Raw genomic sequence first — 27,804 nt, 5'->3', positions numbered from 1 at the left:
CATTTAAACATAGAAAGAGGACAGCGTAAATGTACATAGATAATACGGCGCCATTTTGTAATGTGTTCGAAATCAAGTATATGAATAGATAAACATATACATATACATACTGGTTAAGTACAAATTAATCACAATTGTCAAAATTGTCAAAATCAACAAACTTGATAAACCAGCACAGCAATATTTTGAACATCAATTCTACGTAAGTATTAGTTCATAAAGCCGTGTATCGGCTTACGCTTTGTGGCACCTACTCTACTACACAAAATCAAGCCGTGTATCGGCATGGCAATCAATCAAGCCGTTTATCGGCCTTACTGTCCAACTATATTCAACAAAAGCAGAGAGGTAATTGAAAAGGCAATGTTAAAAGCTCACCATAGTGGTCATTGCACTACCACAATCCACATATTTACATTGATATCATTGTTACCATAAACAGCTCTTAACTAGGATCCCAAGTGTACCGATAATTCCTCATTACTATTCAAGCCACGAGGGAACTTAGTTTGTAAGTCTATAATGTAGCGTGATTCTAACCTACGTAGCTTTTTGAGACGATCACCTCCTCTGATGTTATCTGGAATATAGTCAAGGCCAAATAACTGTAAAAAGTTCTTACTGTTGGGATGTTTGTCATCATAGTGCCTTGCTACTGGATATGAGGCGTCACTCTTCAATATTGCTCTCCTGTGCTCCAATATTCGAATCTTTAATGAATGAATGGTGCTGCCTATATACAACAATCCACACGGGCAGACAAGGCAATAGACTGCGTAAGAGGTGCTACAGGTTAGAAACTTGAGGATAGGTCTTTTCAAATTTACATAGGGCACTGTGTATGTCAAAACCCTCTTGCTATTTGAGCAGGCCTTGCACTTGCCACAGGGAAAGAAACCCTGCATATGTTTCAAAGTGCCCTGCATAGTAGGTTGTTTTACTAGATGACTACTAACTAGCCTATCCTTAAGTGACCTCGCCTTTTTGAAGGTTATCATGGGGTAGTTTGGAATATCTTCCCCCATGATGGTGTCACTTTTGAGAATATGCCAATTTTTCTTTAACATTCGTTTCAAAAAATTGGCTTCTGCAGAGTACGTGGTAATGATTCTGAACTTGGCTTCTTGGGAGTCAACTGACCCTGCACTTTTGCTAGTTCCACTCTTTTCCTCCAGTAACCGCTGTCTAGGGATCCCCCTGACCTTGGCTAATGTCTTTTCCAGATGTGTCTTATCATAGCCCCTTACACAAAATCTAGATATACAGTCTTTTGCAGCAGCCTCAAAATCACAAGATCTGGAGCTATTCCGTTTTAATCTCAAGAGCTCTCCATATGGAATGCTCTGGATTAATTTCGACGGATGATTGCTGGTTGCAAAAAGAATGGAATTGCCCGCTGTACTTTTGCGGTAAAGAGCAGTTTCCAGCTTGCCTGCGGAAACGAACACTTTCAGGTCCAGATAGTCCACTGCCACTGGACTCACTGTACCCGAGAAGTGCAAGTTGAGGTCATTGTTGTTTAAAATTTCTATATAACCTCTAGCTGATTCTACTGTGCCTTCCCAGACAATAAACAGGTCATCGATATATCGATACCATGCTTTGACCTCACCCTTGATGTTTCCTCTCTCATAGGTTCTGGGCACCTGCCCCTCCCACCAGCCTACAAACAAGTTGGCATAGCTGGGGGCGAAACAGGTGCCCATCGCCGTGCCTGAGACCTGTTTGAAAAATTGATCCTCAAAGACAAAAATATTGTTCGAGAGGCAGAAGTTGGTAAATTCTATTAGCATAGAATTATGCGCTGCAAATCTCAATGATCTTTTGTTAAGGAAGAATTGGCAAGCTTTAATACCGTCTTCATGTTTTATACACGTGTATAAACTGGTAATGTCCAATACCATAAGTTTGTAATTGGCATCCCAAATTAAAGTGTTTAGCTTGCTCAGGAAGTCTTTAGTGTCTTTCACATAAGAATCAAGATGTGACACAAATGAAAACAGAAAATAGTCAATAAACATGGACATGTGTTCTGTTAAGCTTCCTTGGGAAGACACGATTGGTCTGCCTGGTGGTTTCACATTGTCTTTATGAATTTTTGGTATGTGATAAAAGGTTGCCACCACAGGAGTAGTGTTTCTTAAAAATAGATATTCATCAGTCTCCAACATCTGTCCATCATACCATTTTCTGATCAAAGTCTCATAGCTCTTTACACTTTCTTGATAGATTTCCCGGGTAGATTTTACATAATAGTTGCTGTCTGACAACTGTCTCAAGGCTTCACTGCAATAGTAGTCTCTGGTTTGTAACACTATGTTTCCGCCTTTATCAGAAGGCTTTATTATGATAGATGTATCACGTAATAGACCATCGAGAGCTTGCTTCTCCTCTTTGGTCAAATTATCACAATTCTTACGCCTTCGAGTGTTACACCTGAATTTCAACAGGTCCTTGACCATTGTGTCCGAAAATACATCTATGGCATCAAACGGTAACTGTGGTACAAACGTCGATTTTGATTTAAAAGGACTTACTTCTGATTGTTGTTCGATACCCACAGCTACTGCCCTTTGCGCCATATCTTCAGTGATACTTGATTGGGTGGGTGCCCCTGTGTTAAGATTCTGCAGAAGTTCAACTCCTGGTAAGTCATTGCAGGTAAGTGTATCAGTTATCGTGATTCTTTCTCCCGCCATAGTAGTTCTGGTTGATACTGGTCTTGTCTTGAAATATTTGTGTAGCTTCAGTTTCCGTACAAAATTATACAGGTCAATCCTCATCTGTGTAAACTCCAGTTTACTAGTAGGGCAGAACGTTAGCCCTAAAGTTAATACCTTGATTTCATGGTTTGTTAATATTTTCGGAGTGAGATTGACAATAGTTAGGTTGGTTTCTTTTACTGGCGTTTCTGATTCCTCTTCTTGCGTGACATCCATGTGGGTTTGCCTCTGCCTCTTCCGGCCCCACCCTGATCGACGTGTTCTCCGGACTGATACTCGGGTGGTTTGTTTATATATTTATATACATACATACACATATTTAAGGCAAAGGCTGAAATGCCATTTCTTGTCCTGGTTTTCTGTGAATGTGAGGTGGAGATTAAGTCACTGCTGTGCCATTTACTTTGTGCCACGTAGCAGGAGGCTAAAGTCTGGTTTAAATAAAAATATATATATATCTTTATTAGTGGGTCCGTGTGCAGGGAGGAGGGTGTACCACCTCTGTACCAGTGGCAGGCAGGTGGGTGCTGTTCTTGTTCAAATTTTTTTTTTTTGCAGAGTTTTATTTTGCGCAAACTCGACCCGAAGGTATCAGAGCACTTTACATGAGCACTAGTTACATTACAGACAGACACATTCAATTCTGTTAGGCACGGGAAGATTATGTGGTTTGGCCAGAATCACAGAATGTTGAGCGTCCCTGTCAAGACTCGAACCTGGTTCCCCAGCTCCGAGGTCGACCTCCCTAGCTGTTAGGGCACGTTCAATATTTTACATGTTTCGCCCACAAAAGAAGAATGAAGCCCACCCTTCTTTTTTATCTTGAGAAAATGTCAAAAAGATATATACACACATATGCAACCACATCACTGAAAACCAAAGGACAAAGTGACACTATAGTTAAATGAAACTTCTAATTAAAAATACCATTTTAAACTGAAAGAAAACACTGAAATCCGCCAGTTGTAGTTTGAAGCACTTGATTTAACTGCACCCCACCTTGCACTGCTTATGACCGCACATGTAATTACATAATTGATGACGTTCCTGAGGACACCAAAGGAGATTGGCATAGTTAAGTACAGTAATAAACTCGTACTTTATGTTTAAATATAAAAAAAACAGAAAATTACCTAAAAAAAAGTTACAATTATGTAGTAATAAGGTATGGTAACATTATCTTACTTTGCAGTAGAAACAAACATAAAAAATTCACAGAAAAAACAAAGGCTAAAGTGACGGCATAGTTGGGTGAAACTGACGGTTTAAACCATAATATTTCAAATTAAAAAACACCTAAATTCACCAGTTATATTTAACATAAGTATCTAACTCACACCCTTGAAATGCAGGGCTTATGACCTCCCATATTACATCACTCAAGACATGTTCTATATATCATTGATAACTTCAAAGCAACATCTGAAATCAATACATTGATAGCAACATTGCATGGAGATGCGCAAGCGTGATGGATCTGTATTCTGCACAAAACAAAAACAGTTTACCTGTTTTGGGTTTGGTATGCCTTATTTTTTGCAGAACTGACATACTTGGCAACAGCTACAACTGGGTTATATTCTATATATAATAGATCACGCATATCTATGTACATGCAGTGACTGTCAGGTTAATGTGTGCCTATTGTGTTATAGTGAGTAATGAGTGAATATGTTTGAATTGCCATACCCCAAATGCACTTTTAGCCCCAGTGCAAGATGTTCTTACTCACCAATGAGCCACATGCCACTAAAATTAGTAGCAACAAACCATATTGCTGAGAGGTAAAAGGTGACTGACTGAAGGTACATGTCATGTACAGATAAGAAGCTCCTGACATCGCAGACAGCTTACACTTTGAGATGCCATGTGTGTCAGTTGTAGAAAAGTAGTGATGTTTGGTTAAATAGCTGAAGTGTCACATGGATGCAATCAATAGCAACTACCTCACAAGCAAAGTGGGCAAAGGCACAAAAGGTCCCTTGTACTCTGTACCTTTCGCCAGTGACAGTTGCATCATTATTTGATTTGAATTTTGAATTTTAAAATATTTATACAGCGCACGTACACCCAAAGGTTTCATGGCGCTACAGTAGGCAGAGTCTCTGAGGTCATGGAGCGGGGAGAGAAAATGAGGAGAATTTATGAGGGGAATGCTTTGGAAAAAAGAAAGGTTTTTAAGGCCTTTCGAAAGGGCTGGTATTGATTGGAAGTTCTGAGTTGCATCGGAAGGGAGTTCCAGAACACAGGGGCGAGGGTGGAGAATTTAGACCCTCCCCATTTCTTACGACGGAAGCGAGGAACTGTGAGTAGGTGGTGAGAAGAGGAGCGAAGTTCCCTGGGGGGACATAAGGTATGATCTCCGAGGAAATAAAAGCAGGGGACCTGCCTCGCTGGGCCTGAAAGGCGAGACAGCCCACCTTAAAAAGGGAGCGTTCGCGCACAGGGAGCCAGTGCAGGGATTTCAAAAGGGGAGTGGCGTGATGGGATTTCGTCAGGTTGTATACCAAGCGGGCCGCTTGGTTTTGGACCAGCTGGAGACGACGTACGCTATAGGCTGGCATGCCATGGTAAAGAGCGTTGGCATAATCCAAGCGGGAGATGACCATGGCCAGTACAATAAGTTTCAGGGCTGTGAAGGAGAAGAAGCGGGAGACTTTACGGATAGTGCGGAGGGATAGAAAAGAGGAGGAAACCACCGAGCTCACCTGGGAGTGCATAGTGAGTTGATCATTGATTTTTATGCCCAGGGTTTTGACGGAGGAGGTAGGGGGTGGGGGAGGACCAAGTGAGGAGGGCCAGAAGCGGGGGGACCAGGGACTGGAGCAACCACCTGTCAGAACAAGCTCTGTCTTATCTGGATTTAGTTTCAGGTGGTTGTGATTCATCCAGTCCCGGATGAAAAGCATGGTGGATTGGAATTTGGATTTGGAGTCAGGGGAGTGAGACAGAGAAAAAATGAGCTGGAGGTCATCCGCATAATTGTATACGGAGACCTCCATCTGTTGAAGAGCAAAGATGAGGGGGGCTATATACAAATTAAACAGTAGGGGGGAAAGGGAGGAGCCCTGGGGGACCCCGCACACTACCTTCCGTGGTTCAGCCCAGAAGTCCCCCAGGCGAACTGCCTGGGTGCGTCCGCTTAGAAAGGAGGACAGCCAGACCAAAGCGGTGCCTCCGATCCCCGCCGCTCCGACACGGGAGAGTAAGATGGAGTGATCTACCGTGTCGAATGCGGCCGAGAGATCGAGTAGCACCAGGGCCTGGGGGATGCCAGTGTCCATTCCCTCTCTAAGGTTGTCCAGTACAGAGAGCACGACCGACTCGGTGGAGTGAGCCGGTCGAAAGCCGGCCTGACGGGGCGCCAGGATTCGGTTTGCTTCCACGTAGGAAGATAGTGCTTTGGTGACATGCCGCTCCAGGACTTTCCCTAGGAAGGGGAGGAGGGAGATGGGGCGGTAGTTAGCAGGGACGGAAAGATCTGATCCAGGTTTTTTTAGAATGGGCAGGATTATGGCAGATTTGAGAGCGGGGGTGACCACGCCTTGGGCCAAGGAACTGTTAAGAAAGGTGAGGGGGAGTAGCGGACAGTTGGTGAAGACATGAGCAAGAATATGAGCAGGACAAGGGTCGTGAGGGGAGCCAGATTTGACCAGAGGGAGGAGGGAAAGGAAAGAATCTTCTGTTAAAGGAGGGAATGAGTGAAGGCGGGCGTCTATCGGGGGACAAGGAGGGACTCGGAAAGAGGGGGAAGGGGGAGGAATATTGGCCCTGATTGTCGCAATTTTGTCCAAAAAGTAGGAGTTCAGGGTATCACAAAGAGGTTGAGAGGGGGAGGGTGTAAGGGTGGTTTCCATGCGAAATCGCCTAAGATATGTCAACTGAAGTGAAATGACTTCACATATGTTGAACCAGCTACTCCCACATAACTATATCTTACATGTATTATGAAATGCAATTCCATGAAGAGAAGAATTGGATTATTCCATACCAACCCCATAGCAAAGTACGTAGTAGAAGAGTGCCACACTTGTATACCTTTCAAATTACTTTATTTTGGCAAAAGGCCTTCAAAAGTATCACATACAGCAGTCTAGATAAAACCATTCATGTTAAGAACACTTTCGTACAAGTAAAAATTCATATTTCTTTGTTTTTAAATGTTATGTTATGTTATTTTAATTTATTCAGCGCACAGCTACTCGGAAGTGTCCCGGCACTATAGACCGCTGGGGAACCCGTCCTGGCTATCCCTGTGAGATGGTCCCTTTCTGGGTATCTCCAAGGTGAAACCAGGCATCCCCGGCGTCTGTGGGGGGCCGTTGTAGAGATGAGGCAAGCTTAATGCCCAGAGTTGCCGAGTGTGTTCCTGGTTAGAGTAGGTACCGAGGCGAGAGTCCGTTTTGACCCTGGTCCACGACCCTGCCGCGTCGGGAATTGAACCCTGGTCCCTGGCCGATTCTCTGCTTACGGATCTGCCGCCTCTAACCAGTGAGCCACACCTCTCCACTAAATGACATTCAAAACATCACTGGAATTAAGAAGAATCATATGTACACATATGTACACAATAGTAAAACAGCCCAAAATCGCTTTGGTGGTAATTTGTACAACAAGAAGACCTCCTTGCTTGTTGACCGACAGTTTGTGATATTGTTTCCCCTATATAGTGCATGATGGAATAGACCGTTTAGATGCCAGTGGCCACTCCACTACGTGCTGTGTAACCTCCCTGCCTTTTTGTCCTGATACCCCACCTGTGGACTAGAAACTTATGAACTGCGCAACAAAAACAGCTCTTGCGTCCGATTTTAAAATACACAGACCTTCCTGAAAGTTCAGCTTGTCTAATTACTGAAAAACGGGCTTAATCCATTTCGTTGTGTGGGAAGCGTGATGCAACTCCAGCAATGTTTCTTTAACATGTGAAAGGGTCTGCGTCACACTTACGCCTGTCATGAGGCAAGATATTGAAGCATTGGCGTCCTAGAAGTGGCGCAGTGAAATCTTTCGCTCCTACCACCCTTTCTTGTGGAGGAACGCCCACCCTGCATACATTATACCTGACACAGCTATAATGTAGTGCACATCTGCCTAGATGCGTCACTTCGTAAATATGGCGCAACATTGCACATTATTTACACCGCCGCTGCATCACAAAAAATGAAGCAACGGCGGAGCAAAAGTGACGCAGGGGCTCATAAATAAGCCGCTGTGTCTGTGCAAATTTATTGAACATTTCTATGGAAAAGATGCTGTCTGTGTAAAGTGCGCTACGACCCAATACTTTAGTTACATAAAAAAAATCAAGTGACCTCATAAGCATTAATGTTTCGTCAGTTGCGAAAGTTTGTCATTCTGAAAATTGGGTTATGGTTCTTAAATGTTGGGGAAGCACCGCCTTACATCTCTAATGTGCTTCTATTGTGTAGTGAATAAGCTTGAACTGCTGCAACACGTGTTGCATTTTTTCCTGAGGAAAACGTGTGCTGCTGCTGTTTGTGCTTAATCTGAATGTGGGTTAGGAAAGCTTGCACTTCTGCTTACCATGATGTAAATGCTGTGTGTATGGGTGTGGGACGCTTACTGGGCTGCTTCATGCTCTCTGCCTGATGTGTGTGCATTAGGGAAGTTTGTACTCTTTCCGCTTGAGGAAAAACGTCCTAGTTCTGGTATCTATTTTGTGTACATTCAAGCTTTCACTACTTATGTCCATGCTGTACGTCCTCTATGTGTGAAAGGAAGTTGGTACTACTATTGTCCGTATTTTACCTGTTGCATTACTGAGTGACTCTTCCACCACTGCTGCGATGGTATACCTGTTCGATGTGTGTGCGATAAGTTAGAGAAAACCTTTTCGATATATAAACTCCAAAGCTATTTGGTTGGTCCATAATTGTACCATATATATATATATATATATATATAAACTGCAACAAACAAAGAAAAGTTGGCACTGTAAGACGGTGCCTTGTGTGTATTGTCACAAAGTACATGTGTGAGGTATAAATGCACCATTATGGCAACTTGCCTTTCAGAAAATTGAATATCTACTATTCCCCAGGAGCGAAGGGCGTTTTAATGGTAATAATATTTAATATACGTATTTATTTAGATACAGCACATAATAAACCTAGCAAGTCTTGTGATAAGTGCAGTCATTACATTATGATAAAACATCCACCATTGACCTCAGAGGCATGAAAAGCTCTGATGGCAGGTCTCAGGGAAGTGCAATTACCTATTGTACCACTCTACCAGGGAAATGCAACCTTCGTTTAGCATGGAATCCTTTAAGTGCAAAATAGCCTTTAGTATTAATTTGTGCTATATAATTTGAAAAAAATACCTATATTTCAACGTGCTTCTTTCCCAATATGTGCTTTTGAGGCATTGAATCACTACTGTTCCATCTAAACAGTTTTCACCAAATGCCAACCATTTTTTCCAGATCTTTTAAAATGAATCTCTTACTTAAAGGGTTAACCAGTGTTTCATTAATGCGACAATCACATTCTTCACAAATCATTTTAGTAGTGCAATAAAACATGTCCCTCTATCGCGGCAGTGAAATAGTGGTCTTTTTGAAGTACCTCAAATTTGACATTGCTGAGGGGCCGTAAAGAGGGCCCAGTCTGCATGCACCTTGCCCTGTACTAAGCAAAATAGGTTTTTAACAGTGATTGTTACGGTTCGGTCTTACTGCACAATTAAAGATACAAATGGCATTTTAATTGTTATATATTTCCCCTTCAGAATAAGAGAAATGAAGTAGTTTCCACCTCCTCTTTCAAGTAAATGTACCGAAAATATAAGAAAATGCATTTCGGCTACTCGCATTTCTTATGTTCCCCTCATCACCATTACAACATGGACGGGAAATCAGACCTTGCATTTCACGCAGAGTTAAGACAAGACCCTGCAAAGTAGTTGTTCTCAAAATGTTAGAATGAAGGCCTCCACCCTTCTCTGAACAGCAGCGCAGACAGCACTGGATTAACAACACAATGGTTTCCAGGTCTCCTACCTGAAGAGGTGTTAACGAATGCAAATCACGGCTTTTGTTTTGCCTTTCTAAGGCAGGAAACAGGTCAAAGTCAAAGGTGGAGGCCTGCACTGAAGGAAAACCGCTCCCTTCCCCCAGCCACTAGAAACACGCCTGGGCTGCAATTTCAACATTTGGAAAGGCAATGAGCTGAAAGCGATCATTAGTGTAATGCAAGAACGGAATTTGAAAACAAACGAGTTTGTTACTTAAAAAAAACAAGGGCAATTTTGGCAGTAAGCATTGCGAGTAGCAGGGAAATTAGAGACGGCAGTAGCAGTTCTTGTTCTGATGGATACATCTGCCAGTGGATTCCTCACCTTATGAATATCCCCTGCGCCAGCAACATTTGGAAACTTTTGTAGCAGTCCACGCCGATGGGGTCGAAGATGACGTCACAGAGACACGGGTCCGCTCGCGACTCCGCTGACGTCACCGGCGTGATGACGTCAGTTCCCTTTTTTCCACTCCGACGACGCCAACGGATTTCGGGAATCGTTACTAGTAGCTTTACCTGTTACTTTGTGTATTTTCTGAAAATTTCTTCGAAGATGTCGACAAGGAAGTCGGGTTTCAAGCCCTGTCGAGAATGTGGCAAGCACATGTCTATTACCGACCCACACGAGGACTGTGTTTGGAGTCTTTCATCCGACCACGATGTGGGTGGTTGTTCCAGCTGCCACAAGATGAGCTTGAAGGCTCTCAAGGAGAGAGAAGCGAAGCTCTTCATCGCTCGGATGAAGAAGAAGAAAAAAAGAGGAAGGAGGAGGTCTGGATCCAGGTCGAGGTCGGCGTCCAAGTCGACTTCGGGGCATGCTTCGAAAAGTAAGAAGCATAAGAAAAAGAGGAGGCATTCTTCACATCACTCCAACAAAGGTTCGGCTCCGAAGTCGAAGTCGCCTACTCGACGTCGGAGAGAGTCAGTGTCTCCTTCTCCGGTCCCGGCTTCACCTCCAGCTCCTTCTTCTCCGGTGACTTCGCCGACTCCGGCTGAATCTCCGGTGCCGGTATCATCCCCGACGCCGGTTCCATCTCCGGCTCCAGCTGATCCTCCGGCTCCATCTCCGGCCCCGGGTGAGGGTCTTCAGGCTCCGGGTGAGACTGTGACGCCGCTTGTACCACCGTCGGCGCCACCAGGCCCGAGTCCGGTGCTGCCTGACCAGTATCCTGCATTTCCTGGTCCAGGACAAGACCCCTCGCATTATCTTAATGCCATGTACGGGGTGTTTTCAAGGGCCATGTATACCTCTGGTGCACCTGTGGGTCCGATGGCTTTCAATTTGGGAGTGCCGCAGGTCTACCCTCAAGCTCCGTTCATGCCATTCTTTCCGGCGACGCCGTCTTGGCAGCTACCGGCGCCGAGAACTTCGACGCCGCTTCTCTCTTCACCGGCGCCGACTCGACTTAGTTCGACGCCGGCTGCTCCAGCAAATCCGCGTTCGACGCCGCTGCCGGCGCCGTCGGATTCGAACACGGCGCCGCCGACGCCGCTGGTGCGGATTCGTTCCAGAAGGGAAGCACAGAGAGTGGTGGATGAGAGACGCTTTCTGTTGGAAGAGGCTGAAGAGGGAGAGTTAGTCGAATCTGATGAGGTGTTTGAAGAACTGAAGGAGGCAAGTGGACTTGATTTGTCTCCAGAGTGGGAAATCACTCCACCATCAGATGAGCCCTCTAAAGATGCAGCGCCGTATCATGCGGTCATCAGAAAAGCTGCAGAGTTGTTGGACCTACAGTTGCCGTCCACAGAGTTCAGGTCTAATTTACTTACTGAGGTGCTGCATTCACCTACAGCGGTCTCGGAGCCTTTGTTACCCTTTAATGAGGCTATTATGGAACCTGTGCTGGAGGTATGGCGCAAGCCTTTTTCAGCTCCTGCGGTCTCCAGGGCAGTCGCAAGGAGATATAGAGTGGCTCCAGGGGATCCTGAATTTCTAACTTCGCACCCTTCGCCTGAGAGCTTGGTGGTCCAGGCGGCTTGTTCGGGAAGGTCAAAGGGGGCCTTTCCTCAGGTTCCAGGAGACAGAGAGGCCAAAAAGGTGGACCAATCGGCCAAAAAGGTCTTTTCATCAGCCAGCATGGCTCTCAAGTCCACGAATGCGACGTGTTTATTGGGGCGCTATATCCATGCGCTAATGGATTCGGCAAAGAAGATAGCGCCAAAGCTGTCGGAGGAGGATAGGGCTGGCTTCAATGAAGTTCTGACTGATGCCCAGGCGGCTGCTCGACAAGTCATTCAGAGTGGACTGGACACGGCAGACTCAGTTGCCAAAGTCATGGGGTCTTCTGTTGCCACCAGGAGGGGTGCATGGCTAAAGTCCTCTGAATTTTCCTCGTCGACCTTATTAGACTTGCCTTTTGATGGGTCTGGCTTGTTCGGGAAGGAGGCGGATACTGCTCTCGAACGCTTCAAGGAGAGTAAGGCTACGGCTAGGTCGTTGGGCCTTCAATCCCAGCCGAGAGGTTCTTTTAAAAGATATAGGGGCTTTGGAAAGGCGACTTTTCGCTCCTATAGACCGTCCCAGCAGCAGCAAGGTTCCTCGTCGAGAGGTTACAGAGGAAGAATTAGGGGTCGCACACGTGGCCGTCAGCTCTCTTCCTCCTCTTCCTCCTCCTCAGCCCCTCCCACCACTGCAAAGCAGCCCTAGATTCGACATTCCGGATCATGCTGGTCCTGTGGGGGGCCGGCTTACCCATTTTCTACAAGATTGGGAATCTGTAACTACAGATCTCTGGGTTCTAGATCTTGTAGAAAATGGGTACGTCCTTCCCTTTCGGGAATTCCCTCCAAATTACCCTCCTTGCCAAGGGGCTTGCTCGGAGGACCACCGTCTTCTCCTGCAGGAGGAAGTCCTGAAGTTGTTTCAGAAAGGTGCGATAGAGGTGGTTCCAGAGCAGGAAAGGGGTCAGGGATGCTACTCCCGGTATTTCCTGATTCCGAAAAAGGACGGCAGGTTACGTCCGATATTGGACCTCAGAATTTTGAACTTTTACCTGAAACAGGAGAAGTTCAAGATGCTCACCCTTGCGCAGGTTCTTCAGGCGCTGAATCAGGAGGACTGGATGGTGTCGCTCGACTTGCAGGATGCATATTTTCACATCCCCAGCCTGAAGTCGCACAGAAAGTATCTCCGTTTCACGGTAGGGTCGCAACATTATCAGTTTGCGGTCCTACTGTTTGGTCTTACTTCAGCACTTCGAGTCTTCACGAAGGTGATGGCAGTGGTGGCAGCCCATCTCAGAAGGACGGGGATTTCAGTTTTCCCTTCTTTGGACGACTGGCTGATAAAAGCGGAGTCGCCAGAGAAGGTGCTGCGTCATCTGCAGGATACAACTCGGCTGTTGTACAAATTGGGTTTTTAGATAAACGTACCCAAATCTCACCTGGTGCCCTCTCAGCGCAACCTGTTCATAGGTGCGGTACTGAACACTACTGTGTGTCGAGCATTCCCTCCTCCTCAAAGGATTCTCGACATACAGGAAATGATTCCTTTATTTTACAGCGGAGCAGTCGTTCCAGTTCTGAAGGTCCTTCGCCTGCTCGGTCTGTTCGCTTCCTGCATCCTGTTGGTCAACCATGCACGCTAGCACATGAGGGCGCTCCAGTGGTGCCTCCGCAAGCAGTGGTATCAGCACAAAGGGGATCTCAGGGAGTCTGTGAGGATCTCCAGAGAAGCTGCAGCGGATCTATCTTGGTGGAGCGTGGAGGGCAATCTGTCCCAAGGAAAGCCCTTCCATCTACCTCCATCGGTGACAACAGTGGTAACGGATGCATCCACCTTAGGGTGGGGTGCTCATCTGGGGGATCTGGAGATCAAGGGTCTTTGGTCTCCAGAAGAAAGGTTGCTTCACATCAACCTTCTGGAATTGCGGGCGATACGTTTGGCACTCAAGGCCTTCCTTCCTTCCCTTCGCGGTCAGTCTGTTCAAGTCCTGACGGACAACATGACCGCGATGTGGTATATAAACAAACAGGGAGGAGTGGGGTCTCTTTGTCTCTGCAGAGAGGCCCTGCGTCTATGGTCCTGGGCTCAGGTCCATCAGATTTTTCTAATGGCAAATCATCTGGCCGGGGTTCTGAACGTTCGTGCAGACAGTCTCAGTCGGCAGTTCTCCGCCGACCACGAGTGGAGGCTTCATCCAGAGGTAGTTCGTCACGTCTTTCGGACGTGGGGGACTCCTCGGCTGGACCTATTCGCCACTCAAGAGAATGCTCACTGCCCGTCTTTCTGCAGTCTCCAGTATCCGATGCAGGGAGCGTTGGGGGACGCGTTTCAGTTGAGTTGGGGTTCACGACTCCTTTACGCGTTTCCTCCCATACCCTTGATTCCTCGGGTTCTGAGGAAGATTCGCCAAGACCGGGCCCAAGTTATATTGGTCGCCCCGGATTGGCCAAGAAGGGTGTGGTACACAGATCTTCTCCACCTCTCCTCGTGCCCTCCGCTCCGTCTCCCGCTGAGGGCAGACCTCCTCTCGCATTCGGAGGGGCGGGTTCTACACCCCCACCTCCAGAGCTTACACCTTCATGCCTGGAGATTGAACGGGGCAACCTGAATTCTTTCTCTCTCCCACCAGATGTGGTGGATGTTATTTTATCGGCCAGGCGACACTCCACCAAATCTATATACTCATATAGGTGGTCTAAATTTGTGCTTTGGTGCGGAGAGAGGTCCATTGATCCCTTGAAGGCTCGTCTGTCTAACATTCTACAGTTTGCTCTTTCTCTGGCTCAGCAAGGCTTTGCTGTGGCTACTGTGAAAGGATACTTGTCGGCTTTCCTTTGTTTGCCGGATCAGCCGTCATTATTCAAATCACCTATTGTTCTTCGTTTTATAAAGGGCCTTACAAACAAGTTTCCTCCGTCTCCTTTTGTTATGCCTCAATGGGACTTAAACCTTGTATTAACTTATCTTATGGATTCTCCCTTCGAGCCCTTACACAAGTGTCCCTTGAGGCTGTTGTCCTTTAAGACGGTATTCTTCATTGCAATCACCTCGGCAAGGAGGGTAAGTGAGCTTCAAGCTCTAAGTTCAAAACCCCCATTCTTGACTGTGCATGCTGAACGAATGGTACTTAGGACCAGGGCTGCGTTTTTGCCTAAGGTGGTAACTCCCTTCCATCTGGGGCAGTCCATTACCCTTCCTTCTTTCTATCCTCCCCCTCACCCTTCCAAGGAGGAGGAGAGACTTCACCGCTTGGACCCTAAGAGGGCGGTGAGCTTTTACCTGGACAGGACAAAGGACATCAGAGTTGATGACCAGCTCTTCGTGGGCTTTGCTGGCTGCAGGAAAGGTCGAGCGGTGCACAAGCGCACCCTTTCCAGGTGGATTGTCTTGTGCATCAAGATATGCTACTCCCTAGCTGGTAAGGAGCCTCTGGAGGGTTTGAGGGCTCATTCTACCAGAGCAAAGTCTTCCACATCTGCCTTAGCTAGAGGTGTTCCAGTGGAGGATATTTGTAGGGCGGCAACTTGGGCCTCCCTCCACACCTTCGCAAAGCGTTATTGCTTAGACACCGAGGTGAGGAGGGACGGACACTTTGCGCGATCCGTCCTTCAGGACTTTCTGGTATAGAAGGGTGGACACCCTCCTCCGGGAGTGGGGACTGCTGTGGAATCTATTCACAAGGTGAGGAATCCACTGGCAGATGTATCCATCAGAAGAACAAGTTACTTACCTTCGGTAACGCTTTTTCTGGTGGATACAGTATCTGCCTGTGGATTCCTCACTGACCCACCTGCCTCCCCGTTGTCCATCCTTCTATACCGGTATTTCTATGCCTGTAATTCTATTGATGGGTTTCAAGTGTGTTTATCACTGTCAAAAGCATTATGTTAATTCTTGTGCTTTGTTATTTATTTTCCACACTGAGTGTGTTGATATGCATATTGTGTACTGTGTATACTATGTATATATATATATTGCTGTCAGTCTGTCCGTGTGCCTCGAAGGCACGGAAAAAAGGGGCGGAACTGACATCACGCCGACGAGGTCTTCTTATGGAGCCGGTGACGTCAGCGGAGTCGCGAGCGGAGCCGTGTCTCTGTGACGTCGTCTTCGACCCCATCGGCGTGGACTGCTACAAAAGTTTCCTAATGTTGCTGGCGCAGGGGATAGTCACAAGGTGAGGAATCCACAGGCAGATACTGTATCCACCAGAAAAAGCGTTACCGAAGGTAAGTAACTTGTTCTTTTGAAGTATACAATAAATGAGAACTTTTAGCAGTAAGCATTGTCAGCAGCACGACAAATTAGAGATAACACTAGCAGATGGTATTTTGCAGTACACGATGGGCATAGTAAATTTGGCAGTAAGCATTGTCGGCAGCAGGCGAAATTATAGACGTTACACTCGCCAGTATGCAGATGTAGCAGTACGTAAAACGATGCTTGCAAGAAAGTCTTGTATTCACAATTTGAATAAATCGCAAGTCATTGTGTCCTGCAACGTAATCAGAAGTATTACAATATAGCATAGATTGAAAACATAACATGTGCTATTATTAGAGCATACATTATAAAGAAGTATACAGTAAATGGTAACCATTCTTCCTCTTGTGAAAGCATTATAATACAACATGTATATGAAATAATGTTAGTGGCGGCTGGTATTAAGGAGCGTAGGGGGCATTGCCCTACCAACCAGCACCAGAACTAAAGGGAGAGAAAGAATGACCACCATGGAGCAGTTTCAAAGTGCTCACTTCTCCCCCGTGAAAGTTAACTATGTAAAAGCAAATTGTTTTTAGGTCGAGCTGGTGTAAGCAGTCCGAAGTACTGCGTCCAGCGAAGCATCTTTTGTTACGCACTTCCTGGGAATGTGAGACAGGGGGTGGGCACGCGCCGGGCTGTCTGAGATTTCAGCGTATGTGCACGCACGTACAGCCCTGCGCTGTGCACATCTCCTGTCCCACATTCACAGCAAGTCAGCCTCTCGCAATCACGCACACACACACACAGCCACACTCGCATGCAGGCACACACATACAGACACAGCCACAACCCCCTATCTCTCTCACGCAGGCATACAGCCACACACACAGCCACAACGCCCCCCCCTCTCTAAGACCCACTCACCTGGATCTTTTGTCGCGACTCCCCTAGTATCTCCGCCGCATCACCTGGCACACACTCGGGGCTTCCCTGCACTTGCATCGGCGGCCTCAGCCGCCACGTCTGCCGCCACCGCAGGGCACACCCTCCGGTATGGGAGTCCCGTGTCAACACTGCTGCTCTTTGCCACGCACTCAGCGGGCGCGGGCTTCCAGCAGAAGGCAGAAGTTCTGCTCCACGACCGGCTTCACGCTCCTGCACTTCGGGTTTTCGCGCCGGGATATCCTTCACCATCACTCCACTTTTCCCTCAGTTTGTTCATAATCATACAAATTTTGTTGTTTTTGTTAACTATTAATTAGCACGTTTTACTCTTTTCTTTTGCATGAACACGAAAGTATCCATGTGTTTGCCCTCTGTCATATTTAGCAACACCTCCTTAAACCGAAATGATGAAAAGATCAGCGGACTTTACATTGTTTGTTTGCATTTTAATTCAGATACAGACAGAATGAAGTCCCTTGGACGGCTCTAATGGCAAATTGGAATCAACAGAACCCTGATATAATGCAGTATAATCAGTGCTTAATTTGTTAAAAAAAGAAGTCCCGGTGCTCTAAAGTTTTTCTTCTGCCATTTCTTCCAATTGTCCACCCAGGTACATTCCTGGCACCATCAAATTGCATTATTTGTCATGTCCATCCCCCATATGGGCAAATCAAAAACAGCTAAAATCAAAAGAATACTACTGCTTTAGAATCACCACGTGGATTATAGCAGTCCAATTATAGGACAACAGCAACATAAATTAAAACATAAGTTCTGTGAACAAGGGAAAGGTATAATATCTCTCAAAAACGACAATGCCTGAGCAGAAACCAAATACCTGTACTGTGAACTGTGGTCTAGTACTCTATAGACTTCATTACAGAGTGCTTGCATTAATGCCAGAGACCCAGTTGGCATGGAGAAACAAGCCATGAACATTAAAACTAATGAAGGTCTTTAAAACTAACACAGACAAAACTGGCAAAGCTGTTTACACAATCTGAAAGGCTCCATCAGCAGAGCATGTGAAATCACACGGAGAGTAAACATTGTACACTGAGGCCTTGAAACCCTGCACCTTCGTTTCACAAAACTTAAACTGTACCGGAAACAAAACAATAATTAGCCTAACGGAGTGATTTACCTGGTTCTGACTTCAGTGTTACTTGTGATTGACACATCTTTGACTGGTGAGGAGGAGATAAGACACCTGTTTCTGTGGTGCATACATGCAGAACGTTAGTAGGACTACACGAGCACAGGACACATCTATAGGGGAACTACATTTGTCAATTGGGGTTGTACTAACCCATAACCCAATCTGTCACTTAACTGTAGAATTTAAATGTCCCTATTAGTTATGTGAATATACACTGGCACTCTTTACGGCACTTCCACAGAGCTCATCCTGGTATATCTACACATACCCATACCCAGTACAAATGCCAACATGTACAGCAAACAGCAGCCTCTTAGAGTGTGTGTTACACTGTGCCACATTTACAAACTTGTAATCCTGTTTTCTTGATAGAAATCAACTGGCATACAAATACCAGAATGCACATGTACATTCTGAACTAAATGCGTCACGCACACATGAATATGGGACTCTTAAGAGCTCTATATCACTGCCAACCAAGTGACCAACCCCTAAGTCATCTGACGATGTGAGCTACTCTGAGCTGTTAGATTACCACTGGAAAATAATCCACTAACCTCCTGGCATTGGCTCTCTGCATGGCTTGTAATGTCTGTATGTGAATCGGGCCCTGTTTTCACACACTTTGCTGCTGCTCAAACAGTGCTGGAATCTCTGGACTGTGGGATATTCACATTTGTGAGGCACTCTGGAAACGTATTGCCAACCATGGTCTCCTCTGCTCCCGCTCCATGCAAACCTCGAGGATGGCGGCTCACAGCAGGTCATCCAGGCGCTGGTGAGGTCATTAATCAGTCCAGACCTGGTATCCTGATGCCCAATGTTAGTTCCCCTTGCCCAGCTCAGCAATTGAAGTGTGCGGCAGCGGCTTAACGCTTAATTGATGGTGCCCGACTGCAGAATATGCGAAGAGAGTCACCAGTTCTTCCATGTGTTACAGATTGTTTAGGCCTAGATAAATGGGGTGACGTACAAGGTGTGAGGCCAGCAGGCACAGCCCTAAGCAGAATGCTAATAGGAGGAGTTGGGGTGCTGTAAACCATGAACACCACATGTCGCTGGCAGTTGTAGGCAGCGAAGCGAAAGAAAAGTTTGCGCTTTTACTTTTTCCTCACATGCCTTTACGTTACATTTGTCTGTGGTCTCACAGCCTACCTTGCCTACGTTTAGCAATGATCCAGCCCTCATCTGAAATCTTCCAATAGGAGGGCGAAGACAGGCTGCATCAAGCAAGGGCAGGGATAATTGGATGCACAAACCCTGCTCTGTTTATTCAGTAATTGACGAGAGCCGAGACACGAAGACATAATGGCATCACTCACAGAATACAAATAAACACACATAATGCCGGAACAGTAACGCGGTGGAGGGCCAGTCAGTGAAAGCGGTGAGCCAGTCTGTGGAGACATATCAGGAATTCTCTCAGGCAGTTATATTCGCAGGTATGTTTATTTTATTTTAAACAGTTATCCGAAATTCTGACCGCAAACGAAGGAATTTATACTCCCGGCCCTCTGAATTAAGCACCGAAAATTTGTTTCAAACTGGGCATTTCTTACGTAGGCATTGCTCCTTATTTTGAATAGGTTACTAACGTGTTTAGTTATGGTACAACAGAGTGCACATTTCATTTTTGGGTGACATTTGGTCGCCGAGTGTGTAAAAAAATAATTTGAGGCTGTGCGTATTGCTCGCCTGTCAATCTTAACACATCAAAGTATTTGTTACTGTAGCTACATGGCCGTAACATAGTCTCAGTATGTGATATATTTTAAATAAGAGAAAACATGCGTTTGAAACCCTTTAAAGCATTACACGGCGTTTTTGCACACATCTGCGCATGTTGGCAGGTCAGTGCGCACACCGACGCAGGGACAGGATGTGCCTAGAAGATGCTTTAGTCCTACGTGCTTCCATGCTCCCGCACATATATATAGAGTCCATGATATCTTTGGCGGGTCTGTGGAAACTCAGGGGCCTGGCCCAGCACCAGCGCAGCTCAAACCCACCTCTTTTATGGCTTCGACCCCTGGAAATGAAATAGGTCAGGTGATGCATGATTCCACACCAGTCCATGCACACCCCTGCCCGGTACCGTATCCCAACCACACATACAGCGCACTCCACTCCTGCACCCCAGAAATCCTCAGCCAGGCCAGGACTGTAGGTGTAGTCTTAATATCAGCAGAACATCAACCGTGCAAGGGCAACCAGTCAACAGGTCACACGCACAACCAGCATTCCACCAGCACAGCCGCCAGCTTCTCACAGGGACAGTCAACATGTCACACGCACAGCTAGCATGTTACAGGTGCAGAGAAAGCAAGTCACGGGTGTAGACACAGCATGTCACGGGTGCAGACACAGCCCTCTTCTCACAAGTCAATTGAAAGCCGAGATTCACGGGTGCAAGGACAACCAGCATCTCGCAGGTGCAGACCTAGAAAGCACCTCACAAGTGCTGCAAAGCCTGGATCTCACAACTGTAGGCACAGCCAACATCTCAATTTCCAGCAAACCTTCACAAATGCAGAAGCAAAGAGCATCTCAAAGTGCAGAGACAGCTAGCACCTGACAGGCGCAGAGACAGCTAGCACCTGACAGGCGCAGAGACAGCTAGCACCTGACAGGCGCAGAGACAGCTAGCACCTGACAGGCGCAGAGACAGCTAGCATCTGACAAGTGCAAAGGCAAGTAACAGTACAAGGACATGTCGCCAGCTAGTCACATGCACTCATAACCACACCTACAGGCGACGCAACAGCACAGTGAACCCATTCGCCCAACACCGGACATTTTGCAACTTGCTTTTAAATGGTGTACGCATAATTATACATTTGCCACACTTGCCTCATACCATCATCTCCTGCATATTTTTCCTTTTCTCGCATAATTTAGCCAACCCTGCCAGTTATACTATAATAAAGTAAACAAACTAAACAGTTCACAGAACTTATCCCAGTAAAACAAGCGTCTTCAAATAGGTTGTGTCTCCAATGAATGTCGCTGATTCGCCTTCTTTGAAAATGTTCAGTGCTGCACGTTTAAATAGAGCATTGGATGCACGAAAGATATCACTAATAGCACTAAGTAAACAAAGTGATTGCTAAAAATGTCCTAAAACATGCCGCCCTAATTGTCGCTTGCCATGCAGCTTTTATGACTAATGAAGGCGTGGCGGTGGCGCCAGTAATACGCCTACTCCCGATCACAACACAGAAAGTGATAATTATCATAGCATGAGACCCCACAGTAATCATTAGCACAGCATGTCGACAGGCGCCCCAGGCTGCTGGAGCACTCAACTATAATTAATGCGCAGCACGTCTTCCGGAGACGAGCACTCAACTGGAATTAACGCGCACAAGCTGTTCCACTGTGAAGCGCGTTCACAGACCAGAATCGGCTCGTGCCCAGACCAGAATCGGCTCGTGCCCAGGTCTGTCTCCCTTGGGAGTAAACACGGCAACAATAATCTCGTTGGCGGCAGCACTTCGCGCTGCAACGCCAGCGAGACCTAAAAAACTTACTTTGATGCTTGTGCAGCTGTGAGAATGCAAGAACTGGGAACGGCCTGTTATTTAATAGTGTAAGGTGTGTGTTTAATTCTAACCTATAAAGCAATGCATAAAATGATTTACAATGTCAAATGGCACTAATTCATCTAGCGGTCCTTATTCACCTTAAGTTTATGATTTTTTATTAAACCGTTTCTTTTTGTAATTATCGTTTGTAAAAGAAATACAAACTAAACAGAACTCGTTAAACCAAATATTATTTTCAGCATATGTTCCATAAATGCCAAGAAGTTCTGAAGTACATAAGTCTAAGAAATATATATATATTTGCGTTTTCCTTGTACCTAAACGTTTTTTACATAGTTAAACATCTAATAATGATTAAAGAATATCATTTAACAAATTGCTTCAAATGTGAGAGGGATGACAAAACACCCTCCTGTGACATTTTGACCTATACACCACTGCAAAAAAGACCACATCTGCAAATGTTGACGTTTAAGCAATAGCACTGATTATTTAAAAATTAGATCGCTCATCCATTAGCACTGGAAAGTACCCCCAGGTTGTACTGAATGGTTTCTATTTCTTCTATTTAGGGAGCAAGCACTAATATTATCTGCAAAGTGAATGTCAAAAACTGTTTGAGCGTGTTACTTCCTATTGGAAGCAGATAATTGGCTGCAAATAAAAAACAAGCATTGACAAAGCCAATATGTTTCACCTCTGAGACATATTGGCTAGGAGAATGAGTTTCAGCCATGCTGCATGGCTGCAAATAATGTAAGAAAGCGATATGATACCACTGTTGCTTCAATTTGTACTCTTTGCAGGAACCTGGAGCCTTATTGCATAAAAGCCAATTGGGTGAATGGCCAAGAGAGCATGCACAAGGCTATGTAAAAGAAGGAAAGGTGAGCCTAGAACAGCTGCCCAAGTAGAGAAGCCAATCAAAAGGCAGCTATCCCCAATATCAACCTAGAACTTGTCCTGGCAGGATGGAACAGACACACACAGAACAATTTCTCTCCAAATAAATCAGGAGGAAGGACTGGACACAGGAGCTTACCAAGGCTTAACAGACCACTTTGTGGTCTGTGGCAGTCTCCAAATACCGTCAAAACAGATTTCAAGCCTGGCCCTAAACGATCAATCAATCGGGGGGATTATAAGCACGCTCGTCACCCGTGAGGGTCTCAAGGTGCTGGGGGAGTTGAGGGGGGTCAACTCCCCTCAGTCGAAGAGCTAGAGGTCTTGTGTGCCTTCCTGAAAAGGTTCAGTGAGGGGGCGCGTCTGATGTTGATAGGGAGCTCGTACCAGGTCTTGGCTGCGATGTGGGAGAAGGCTCTTCCACCTGTTCTGTCTCTGTGGATGCGCAGGGTTTCAGCAAGGGTGAGGTTGGCGGATCAGAGGTTTCTATTGGGTACGTGGCAGGAGATCCTCTCATTGAGGTATTGGAGTCCGGTGTTGGGGAGGCATTTGTAGGCATGGGTGAGTATCTTGAAAGTGACTCTCTTCTCGACGGGGAGCCAGTGGAGGTTCTGTAGGTGTTGGGTGATGTGTTCGTGTTGGGGGATGCCGAGGACCAGTCTGGCTGGGGTGTTCTGTATGGTCTGGAGTTTGCGGAGCAGGGACTTGTTGATCCCGGCATAGAGGGCGTTTCCATAGTCCATCCTGTTGGTTATGAGTGTGTGCGTGACGGTCTTTCTTGATTTGTGGGGGATCTATTTGAAGGTCTTCCGGAGGATGCGGAGGGTGTTGAAAAAGCTGGCAGTGACGGCATTGACCTGTCGGGCCATGGACAGGGAGGAGTCGAGAACGATGCAGAGGTTTCGGGCTTGGTCCATGGGGGTTGGAGGGCTGCCAAGGTTGGTGGGCCAGTAAGTGTTGTCCCATGCAGAGGGAGAGGGTCAGAGGACGAGGACTTCTGTCTTCTCTGAGTTGAGTTTCAGGCAGCTTCTGCTTATCGAGGATGCGACGTCCTTCATACCTTCCTGGAAGCTGAGTCTGGTGGTGATGGGGTCCTTGGTGAGGGAGAGGATGAGCTGAGTGTCATTGTTGTAGGATACAATGCTGAGTCTGTACTGTCTGACGATGGCGGCTGGGGTGGCTATGTAGATGCTGAAGAGCGTGGGACTGAGCGATGATCCTTGGGGTACACTGCAGGTCATTTCTGTGGGTTCAGAGAGGAAGGGTGGCAGTCTGACTCGTTGGGTTCTGCCGGTGAGGAAGGAGCGGATCCAGTCGGGGACAGTTCCCTGTATGCCGGCGTAATGGAGTCTGGCAGTGAGTGTGCGGTGGGAGACGGTTTCAAATGATGCCGAGAGGTAGAGTAGGAGCAGGGCCGCTGTGTGTCCTCGGTCCAGGAGGGTAAGGATGTCATCTGTGATGGCGAGTAGGGCGGTCTCTGTGCTGTGGTTGCTGCGGAATCCGGATTGGGAGGGGTTGAGAATGGAGTTTTCTTCAATGAATTTTGTTCGCTGGGCGTTTACGGTCTTCTCTGTGACGTTGGCCACAAAAGGGAGATGGGTCGGTAGTTCTTGAGGTTCGTGGGATCTGCTGACGGCTTCTTGAGCAGGGGTGTGACTTCTGCGCATTTCCAGTCAGGGAAGAAAGATACCGGTCTTGAACGTGGCGTTGATGGTGTTGTAGTTCTGGCGCAATGGCGGCTCGATGGTAGATGTTCAGCAGGCAGGGGTCCGTGGGGGCTCCTGAGTGGATGTCTTTCATGGTTGAGGTAGTGTCTTTGGTGGTGACTGGGGTCCGGGAGGAGATGGTGGGCTGGCTGGTGTTGCTGGTGAGGGAAGTTGTTTCGGAGTCAGGTGTCTGGTCGTTGAAATAGCCATAGAGGCCCTTGATTTTCAGATGGAAGTAGGATCCAAGCTTGTTGCAGAGGTCCTGGGAGGGAGTGATGTCCGTGGTTTCACTGGGGGGCCTGGTGAATTCCTGGATGACGATGAAAAGTTCCTTGGAGTTGCTGGAGTTGGTGAGGATCTTGCTCTGGATGAAGGTCCTTTTGGTGGATCTGATGTGTTGGTGATATTCTGTCATGGAGTCCTTATAGGTGGTGCGATCCTCTGACGTTTTGCTGTTCCTCCAGTTCTTCTCAAGACGTCTGCAGGTGCATCTGGATTCTTGGAGGTCGGTGGTGAACCAGGTGGCCTTTCTGGGGCGCTGTCTGTCGGAGTTGCACAGGGGTGCAAGCTTTTCTGCACAGTTGGAGATCCATCAGTGGAGTTCTTTGGCTGCGAGGTTGGTGTCAGTCAAGGTGGTGGGGGTGAAGTCTAGCTGCTCCTCTCTGATTTTGCTCCAGTTCCTTTGTGGAGGGCACATAGCAGGTTTAGGCGGCTTGGGTATGTCGACATGGAAGTGTACGCAGTGGTGGTCTGTCCATGGGGGTTGTGTGATGTGGCAGAAGTGGATGTTGTTGCCTCCTGCGAAGATGGGGTTGAGGGTATGTCCTGCCTTGTGGGTGGGTGTGGTGATGAGCTGTCTCAGTCCTATGTTGGCGGGGTTGTCCAGAATGTTGGTGGAGTTGGGGTCACTGGGGTTGTCGAGGTGGAAGTTCAGGTCTCCGATGAGTATGTAGTCCACGGAGGCAATGAGGTCTGCGATGGTAGTGGCGAACGTGGCTTGAGGTCCTGGGGGTCTGTAGGACAGGGGGCCATGAAGGGTGGTTCTAGAGCTGGTCTTGATCTGGAAATGGAGGTGTTCAGTGGCGGAGAAAAGGTCATTTGTAGTGGGGGTGGAGAGTTGGATGGAGCTCTTGTGTATGATGGCGAGTCTTCCTCCTGGGCGGTTTGGGCGGTCCTTGCTCTGGATCTTGTATGCGTCAGGGATGGCGGTGGCGTTATCGGGGGCAGAGGGGGTGTTGCTCCATGTTTCTGTGAAGAAGGGAACGTCTGTTGAGAGGGTGTCCCAGATCTCTACAGCTTGTCTGTGTAGGGAGCGCACGTTGAGGAGGATGCACTTCAGTTCTTCGGACGTGTTGGCGTAATGCGGGGGCAGTGGCTGTGGGGGTGCAGACGTTGTTGAAGGTTCGGCAGTAGTGGCGACAGGAGAACTGTCCGTGGGTAGTGCTCGGTGTGGACACCTGGCAGATGTTGCTCCTTCCAGAATTGAGTGCGAGGAGGGTGGTTGTCGTAGCGGTGGATGGTCGGGATCCAGGGTTCCTGGAGCTGCTCGCGGTTGGGTCACAGACTGGCCCAGACGGGCTTGACTTTGGTGCACGTTCGGCACGCCAGCAACTCGCCAGCAGCACAGCCGCCATTATATAGGGGAGGGGGAGGAAGGTACAGCTGGGAGGCGGGCACGCGAATTAGCGGTGGTAAGTCCAGTCAGACTTTTTGTTTACACTCCAGAGTAAACATTGCCCCATTACAGTTGTAGTATTTACAGTCATCCCGTGTGGTGTCAAAAACTGTGGTGCAGAAGACAATTGGTTCTTCCTTTTCACCTTATACTCTAAGCAGATTGAATGTTTCCAACAGAACACACTGCTTTCTTTATTATATAAAATACAAAAGTTTTATATATATATATATATATTATCTACTGGCGGTCGCCAGTAGATAGTTATAGTTAGGATATTACATCACTGATGACATATGTGTCTTTCTGAAAAAAAATATTTGTAATATATGTATAGCTAAAAATTAATGGAAGAAGACATGGGTAAATAAGTGTCTAAATACAGTGATGTAATATCTGACATCATCAGCAGAGGACTGCGGTCGCGTGAGTTATAGTTTCCTGCACTAACTATAACGGGGGAATTTCAATGGTTTTTCACGAGTGAAATGTCCAGCTAACTATAACATGTGTGAAACCTATGGTTTTTTTAAGTGAATATATATATATATATACGAAAAAACAGGCAGTTCATCTTATTAGTAGGTGTAGTACTGATGTGTGAGAGGCTGCAGCTACTACTTAACAGACTTAGAGACCCGAGCAGTAGACTACTTCATCCTGGCCAGTAGTTGATCTAGCATTAGTAGAATTGAACCACACACAAGTTCTCATGGTGAAGCAACAGAGGTCACTTCTCAAGTACTTCTGTGAATGCCTCGTTCCCACCTTTGCTGTGCTTCTGTCGCTCCGTTTTGGAACAATGTACAGGAGCCCCAGTCAGATCACATTCATTTTTTGAGGCCCAAGGAGATTAAGTGAGTTATCTAGAATCACAGATGTTGATCCAACATCAAGGCCTGAGTTCTAATTTCCAAGTCTGCAGCTATGGGATAACACATCCTTTCCACACTTACTGCTTGAAAACGATCTCACTTATAAGTAAGGCTTCCAGCTTTCAATTTTTACTGATTTTTACAGATCAATAGAGACAGAAAACAATCTATTATCTGTCTGTATTTATTTTTAAAAGTGGAAAAGTACAGAAAATTGTGGTTCTTGTGACACTCCTTGTTGTCCTTGCTAAACAGATTGAAACCATGTGGATTTTCAAACCGGATGTGATTCTCTTAGATACAGGCATATGTTAACATATGTTTGTGTCTAATGCTAATATTTACTTGTCGGTGTAGTGATATGTTATATGTGGCTGCTTAATTTGCTGAAGCGCGACAGGCATCAAATTATGAGTGAATGTTTATCTGCTAAATAAAGGTGGAAATATAACATTTTACTACTGGATAAATACCAATAAAGTGGTCAAAAAATAAATACGGATAAATACAGACAAAAATGTTAAAAAAAAGAAACCATAAAACCGGGAGCCCAACTTATAAGGGAAGTGGTTGAGCAAAGCCTATGCTACCTCACAATGTTGTAGTTCAACTGGTGAAGTATAAGAAGACAAACTGTTTAAAATACTCAGGAAGGGCATATTGATGTGGACACCAACAGGAGGTGGGCTGTTTTATAGCACAACTTCACACCTCAGCTGAAGAGCCAAGTCCTAACGGTAATAAGTGTGGGTGCCAAAGCAGTAGCAAGGGCACCTTGGGCCTTAATGCAACGTAGGAATGTGGGTTACTACCCACCTCCTCTGATGCGGTTAGCTCTGTCTGCGTCATTTTGCATTTTAATTTTTTTTTCAAGTCAATTTCATACATGCAACAGTGTTCAACATTACAAAAAAAACTTTGACAAACCCAGTTGCCCTCTCATAGGTGACACCTATTGGCTTTACCAATGTATGTTATATGACCGTTCTTCACCCAGCTTTGGGAATGTCAACAAGCTGTTTTAATTTGTAAAGGCTTGTGAACAGTTTTGAAATTCATCAATTCAAACAATTTAA

At 46.4% G+C, this 27,804-nt stretch overlaps 1 protein-coding gene across 4 annotated transcripts in view; it reads left to right on the top strand.

Moving 5' to 3' along the window:
• The window catches only part of LOC146871936 (DDB1- and CUL4-associated factor 7), a 919,103-nt gene that overhangs the window by 715,765 nt on the left and 175,534 nt on the right, over positions 1–27,804 (top strand). Inside the window, exon 7 of one of the 4 annotated variants that reach the window (XM_085652220.1) lies at positions 2,564–2,647. The exons of 2 other annotated variants lie outside the window; for them this stretch is intronic. In XM_085652220.1, the coding sequence (XP_085508346.1) occupies positions 2,564–2,647 (84 nt within the window). Of the gene's footprint in view, positions 1–2,563; positions 2,662–27,804 lie in introns of all 4 variants that reach the window. One more of the 4 variants, XM_085652234.1, reaches the window with a different exon arrangement.

This window comes from Triturus cristatus, chromosome 1_1, assembly GCF_964204655.1.
Source record: "Triturus cristatus chromosome 1_1, aTriCri1.1, whole genome shotgun sequence".
NCBI lineage: Eukaryota > Metazoa > Chordata > Amphibia > Caudata > Salamandridae > Triturus > Triturus cristatus.
This window is presented reverse-complemented; position numbering and strand designations above follow the sequence as displayed.